General features: G+C 37.2%; 1 protein-coding gene across 1 annotated transcript in view; it reads right to left on the bottom strand.

The window, feature by feature from the left end:
- Positions 1-347: 347 nt before the first annotated feature.
- LOC132392461 (extended synaptotagmin-3-like) overlaps positions 348-6,000 on the bottom strand; it is a 106,302-nt gene continuing 100,649 nt past the window's right edge. Inside the window, exons 22-23 of the mRNA XM_059966337.1 lie at positions 1,710-1,759; positions 348-1,176 (exon numbers count right to left, since the gene is read on the bottom strand). Coding sequence (XP_059822320.1) covers positions 1,125-1,176; positions 1,710-1,759 — 102 coding nt within the window. The 3' untranslated portion in view covers positions 348-1,124. The remainder of the gene's footprint in view (positions 1,177-1,709; positions 1,760-6,000) is intronic.

The raw sequence follows: 6,000 nt of genomic DNA, 5'->3' as shown, positions 1-6,000 counted from the left end.
GCTAACTTGAGGACTTAATGTTCTTTCTCACCCTTACCCCTTCAAACCTGAATTATCCTGGAAATACAGGGAATGATTATCTCTAATCGTCAACACAATAAGTTTAGAACTATTCGTCTACAGTTATGCTCCTTCAAAGTCTGCAATTTGAAATTTTAGATGTTGTAGCAAAGCCCCATTGACACGGAGTTAAAATTATTGCGTACCCTTAAGGTGTATTTATTATGAAAGATTTGACAATTTAGTGATCACCTCTGCATATCTTAATACTTGCACACCATACTAATCAAAGACAAGTCACTTTTAACACTACTCAGTTTATACATAAGTTTAAAATTAGACAAAGTAACAAACGTGGTTTGTTCATATGAAATCAATTTATTTACAGCTGTTAATAAATATCAATTCATATCAATAGCCATTGTTCTGAGCATTTTCCATACAGGAAATAACCATCATATTTACAATAGGTAAAGAAAACAAATCTATTTTTAACATGTTTCCACCTGTTTGAAATTATTTTTTTAAACTTTAGTCCGGTTATTATTGGTCACATGATAGCAAAATGGACCTAAGGCACCAGTTCAAGCCTACTTTTTTATCCCAAAAAGTTGAATGTGAAGCAAACGAACAGCATTAAGGCAAAAGTTAAAAAAAATGTAGAGAAAATGCACATTTAAAAGCTGGATCTTATTAAATAGCATACTTGAAAACAGTCTTGTGAATCTGGATTATGTACTTCAGGGATTAAATTTTCTTCATAAATCAATTGGAGAAGAAAATGTTTTGAGAAAAGCTTTAGGAAATGTGTTGTCTTTAATGATGTTTAAATTTACAATCCTGTTTAAAAGTGCAACTTCTGCTATATTCCATTTAACCAGTTGCAAGTCCTTAAATTTGCCCAGTTATGATGAAAATTTTCAGCTTAGTTAACATAAAATGTGGACATTTACAAAGAAAATTTGGGTATAGATGTAGTCCTTTCTCATAATGCAAGATCATTTCTTGTCAAAATGAATTCGATAGTTTCACGTGACAGCCAGGTTGCCAGATTACCAGATAAATATCCGTGATCCTTCCTCAATCCATCAGAAAACCACAAGAAGCTCCAGTTTAATTACTTATCAAACATTTTCTCGTCCTTTGCTTGGTAATCCATCATCAGTTAGCTTGTACCTGTGAAAAGGATAATGTCACTGTCACATATTATTCCTGGTCCCAGGAAAAACAAAAGACACTTTTGATAAAGGGACTAAAGCTGTTTATGAACCAAAAGTTGTTATAGGATGTGTGGTGAATAAAGCTATATAGCTTAATTTCTGTTTACTATCACACTACATATGGAATGGTTATTTCTCACACGTCAAAAAAAAACACTTCTCTTCATCTTCCTGCTCCAACTAGAGTTGTAATTATACTAAGAAACAAAAATAGATCTACATTTTACAAAACAAATAAAAAGAAGCTTTAATATTGAATATATACAAAAGACAAACTTGTACTTGTATGTACAACATTTCTCAACTTGAGTTCAGAGAGAAGAGTTTCTGTCACCATCTTTCTAGGAACATTTACAAGAAAGCGATGTTTTTGCATTCAGCTAGATATAACTATTCTATAAGGATTGTTTTTAAGTGGTTTGGGTATGTACATATGTGTACTGAATTTTTTTGAATACTTAATGTCTATAATCAAGGCGTATACCTTACCATTCTGTAAAACCTGGGGTTAAGTTATCCTTTGGAATATCAATCAATACCTTTTAATGAAGAACAATGTAAAACTTAATTAGTTCATAGGCTACATTAACCATTTTAAGAATTGTGGGGTAACCCCAAAGTGTATTCACAAAATTATTTATTTTGAGCAACCAAATACTGTGATTTAGCAGAGAAGAATATAAAAATGAATACATCTATAGTAAAGCTGAAACTTAAAAAAACAAAATAATAATGATACTAAGTACTTATGCAGTTAAATAAAGCATTTGTTATGCTATTGAACAAGAGTAAAAATACATAAATATTTAGGCCCGAAACCAGGGACAAGAAAAATCTTGGGCCCCAACTCCTCTTCACTGACCCCATCAATAAATGAGTTCTGGCTCACTAATTTTGTTCACTGTAGAGATTTTCAGTAAATTATTCTGTTGTCAAGGGTCTTTCATATATGATGAGCATATTAGTCACACTGTACATTACCCATGTGAGAGCAGCTGGAACTGAGACTATCACCCCATCATCCTATCACCCTAGGATGCAGTAACCATAATTTCATTATAGTAACAGGATGATACTTAGCCTTGTTGATTTGTGATCAAAGAATACAGTCCTAACCTATTCAATCTTTCCTTATAACTCAGATCCCCCAGACCTGGCAACATCCTTGTAGATTTTCTCTGTACTGTTTCAAACTTTTTTACATCTTTCCTGTAGGTAGGTGACCAAAACTGCACACAATACTTCAAATTAGGCCTCACCAATGTCTTATACAACTTCAACATAATATTCCATTTCCTGTACTCAATATATTGATTTATGAAGGCCAATGACGTGGGTAGGAAGAGTGAGGAGGTCCTGAAAGGTGAGCTTAGGGAGCTAGGTGCTAAGTTAAAGGACAAGACTTCCAGGATAGCAATCTCAGGATTGCTACCAGTATCACGTGCAGGCGGGTTTAGAAATAGTAAGATAGCGCAGATCAACACGTGGCTGAAGACATGGTGCAAGAGGGAGAGCTTCAGATTTATAGATAATTGGGCAGTTTTCCAGGAAAGGTGGGACCTGTTCTGGCGGGACAGTATACATCTGAACTGGAAGGGGACAAATATTCTTGCAGGTAGGTTTGCTAGAGAGGCTCCAGTGGTTGAAAGGAAAGGTTAAAAGTTTGAGAAAGCCATGGTTTTCAAGAGATATTGGAAACTTGGTTCAGAAAAAGAGAGATATCTACAATAAATATAAGCAGCATGGATTAAAGGAGGTTTTCAAGGAATATAAAGAATGTAAAAAGAATCTTAAGAAAGAAATAAGAAAAGATAAAAGGTGAGAGTGAGCGTCTGGCACAGACTAAAAGGGCCAAGATGGCCTGTTTCCGTGCTGTGATTGTTACATGGTTATATGGTTATAAAAGAAGATACGAGGTTGCTTTGGCAAGAGAGGTGAAAATAAATCCAAAGGGTTTCTACAATTATATTAATAGCAAAAGGATAGTGAGGGATAAAATTAGTCCCTTAGAAAATCAGAGTGGACAGTTATGTGTGGAGCCAAAAGAGATGGGGGAGATTTTGAACAATTTCTTTTCATCGGTATTCACTAAGGAGAAGGATATTGAATTGTGTAAGGTAAGGGAAACAAGTAAGGAAGTTATGGAAACTATGATGATTAAAGAGGAGGAAGTACTGGCACTTTTAAGGAATATTAATTGGATAAGTCTCCGGGTCCTGACAGGATATTCCCTCTGACCTTGAGGGAAGTTAGTGTAGAAATAGCAGGGGCTTTGACAGAAAAATTTCAAATGTCATTAGAAATGGGGATGGTGCCGGAGGATTGGCATATTGCTCATGTGGTTCCATTGTTTAAAAAGGGTTTTAAGAGTAAACCTAGCAATTATTGGCCTGTCAGTTTGACGTTAGCAGTGGGTAAATTAATGGAAAGTATTCTTAGAGATGGTATATATAATTATCTGGATAGACAGGGTCTGATTAGGAACAGTCAACATGGATTTGTGCGTGGAAGGTCATGTTTGACAAATCTTATTGAATTTTTTGAAGAGGTTACTAGGAAAGTTGACGAGGGTAAAGCAGTGGATGTTGTCTATATGGACTTGAGTAAGGTCTTTGACAAGGTTCCACACAGAAGGTTAGTTAGGAAGGTTCAATCGTTAGGTATTAAAATTGAAGTAGTAAAATGGATTCAACAGTGGCCAGATGGGAGATGCCAGAGAGTAGTGGTGGATAACTGTTTGTCAGGTTGATGGCCGGTGACTAGTGGTGTGCCTCAAGGATCTGTACTGGGTCCAATGTTGTATGTCATATACATTAATGATCTGGATGATGGGGTGGCAAATTGTTTTAGTAAGTATGCAGATGATGATAAGATAGGTGGCATTGTGGATAATGAAGTAGGTTTTCAAAGCTTGCAGAGAGATTTAGGCCATTTAGAAGAGTGGGCTGAAAGATGGCAGATGGAGTTTAATGCTGATAAGTGTGAGGTGCTACATTTTGGTAGGAATAATCAAAATAGGACATACATGGTAAATGGTAGGGCATTGAAGAATGCAATAGAACAGAGTGATCTAGGAATAATAGTGCATAGTTCCCTGAAGGTGGATAGGGTGGTGAAGAAAGGTTTTGGTATGCTGGCCTTTATAAATCAGAGCATTGAGTATAGAAGTTGGGATGTAATGTTAAAATTGTACAAGGCATTGGTAAGGTGAAATTTGGAGTATTATGTACAGTTCTGGTCATCGAATTATAGGAAAGATGTCAACAAGAGTACAGAGAAAATTTACTAGAATATTACCAGGGTTTCAGCACCTAAGTTACAGAAAGGTTGAACAAGTTAGGTCTTTATTCTTTGGAGCATAGAAGATTGAGGGGGGACTTGATAGAGGTATTTAAAATTATGAGGGGGATAGATAGAGTTGACGTGGATAGGCTTTTTCCATTGAGAGTAGGGGAGATTCGAACAAGAGGACATGATTTGAGAGTTAGGGGGTAAAAGTTTAGGGGAAATACAGGGGGGGGGGGGAATTTCTTTACTCAGAGAGTGGTAGCTGTGTGGAACGAGCTTCCAGTAGAAGCGGTACAGGCAGGTTCGGTATTGTCATTTAAAGTAAAATTGGATAGGTATATGGACAGGAAAGGAATGGAGGGTTATGGGCTGAGTGCAGGTCAGTGGGACTAGGTGAGAATAAGCTTTTGGCAAGGACTAGAAGGGCCGAGATGGCCTGTTTCCATGCTGTAATTGTTATATATGTTATATGGAAAAAGCTTTCTTTATGACCCTATCTATCTGGAATAACACTTCCAATGAATTATGGACCTGTATTCCCAAATCCCTTTGTTCTTCCACATTCTTCGGTGCCTACCCTACTCTTCACTATGTAAGACCTACACTGGTTGGATCTCCCACCGAAGTGCAAAATTTAGCATTTGTCTGCAATGAATTCCATCTGCCATTTTCAGTCCATTTTTCCAGCTGATGTAGAACTCTCTGCAATCCATGATAGCCTTCTTCACTGTCCGCTACACCCCCAATCTTTTTGTCATCTACAAATATGCTGATCCAGTGAACCACATTATCATCCAGACCGTTGATGTAGAGGACAAACATCAAAGGAACAAGCACCAATCCCTGCAGCACACCACTAGTCATAGGCCACCAGACAGAGAGGCAACCCTCTACCACCTCTCTCTGTCTTCTCCCACAAAGTCAATGTCTAATCCAATTTACTACCTCATCCTAAATACAGAGTGACCCATAGACCAGGCCTATCTTTTTGCATAGTTACTTTGAAATTAATAGCATTGTAGTCACTGGATGCAAGGTGTTAATCTACATAAACTTCTGCCATCTCATTCCCTTATAGTAGATCCATTATTGCATACTCTCTCATCGGGACAAGGGGTAGGCAGTGCTGAGGATGCAATATGATTGCAGAAGGACTTAGACAAATTGGAAGAAAAGGCAAAAAAGTTGTAGATGGAATACAGTGTTGGGAAATGTATGATAAAGCATTTTGGTAAAAGGAACAATAGTGCGGACTTAGGAGTCCCTACAGGTCAGGTCTATGGTAAAGAAGGCAATTTCAATGTTGGCATTTATTTCAAGGGGGATAGAATATAAAAGCAAGGAGATAATACTGAAACTTTATGAAACATTAGTCAGGCTGCACTTGGAGTATAGTCAACAGTTTTGGGCCCCATGTCTCAGAAAGGGTGTGTTGTCATTGAAGAGAGTTCAGAGGAGGTTCACGAGGATGAGTCCAGGAATGAAGGGGTTA

This window comes from Hypanus sabinus, chromosome 4, assembly GCF_030144855.1.
Source record: "Hypanus sabinus isolate sHypSab1 chromosome 4, sHypSab1.hap1, whole genome shotgun sequence".
Classification (NCBI taxonomy): domain Eukaryota; kingdom Metazoa; phylum Chordata; class Chondrichthyes; order Myliobatiformes; family Dasyatidae; genus Hypanus; species Hypanus sabinus.
This window is presented reverse-complemented; position numbering and strand designations above follow the sequence as displayed.